At 61.1% G+C, this 414-nt stretch overlaps 1 protein-coding gene across 1 annotated transcript in view; it reads right to left on the bottom strand.

Annotated features, from left to right (window-relative positions):
* EMH_0024110 (uncharacterized protein) overlaps positions 1 to 414 on the bottom strand; it is a gene marked incomplete at both ends in the record, with an annotated part of 14709 nt that overhangs the window by 13995 nt on the left and 300 nt on the right. The window contains one exon of the mRNA XM_013502255.1: positions 1 to 412. Within this exon, the coding sequence (XP_013357709.1) occupies positions 1 to 412 (412 nt within the window). The remainder of the gene's footprint in view (positions 413 to 414) is intronic.

Here is a 414-nt window from a genome sequence, read left to right on the forward strand (position 1 = left end):
GGCTGGTGCTGCTGCTGCTGCTGCTCCTGCTGCTGCGGCAGTGGCCTTCTGAAGGCATTCCAACAACTGCTGCTGCTGATCCTGTTGCTGTTGCTGCTGCTGCTGCTGCTGTATCTGCAGCAGCAACTGATGCTGCAGCTTCTGCTGCAGCAAGTGCTCTGCAGGCTGCTGCTGCTGCTCCTGCTGCTGCTGTTGCTGTTGCTGCAGCAGCTGCTGCTGCTGCTGCTCCTGCTGCTGCTGCTGCTGTTGCTGCAGCAGCTGCTGCTGCTGCTGCTCCTGCTGCTGCTGCTGCTGCTGTTGCTGCAGCAGCAGCTGCTGCTGCTGCTCCTGTAGCTGCGGCAGCAGCTGCTGCTGCAGCATCTGCTGCAATAGAGCTTCTTGCTGCTCGTTCTGCTGCTCCTGCTGCTGCTGCAT

The sequence above is a fragment of the Eimeria mitis genome, genomic scaffold (assembly GCF_000499745.2).
Source record: "Eimeria mitis Houghton genomic scaffold, Emh_scaff868, whole genome shotgun sequence".
In the NCBI taxonomy this organism is placed as follows: domain Eukaryota; phylum Apicomplexa; class Conoidasida; order Eucoccidiorida; family Eimeriidae; genus Eimeria; species Eimeria mitis.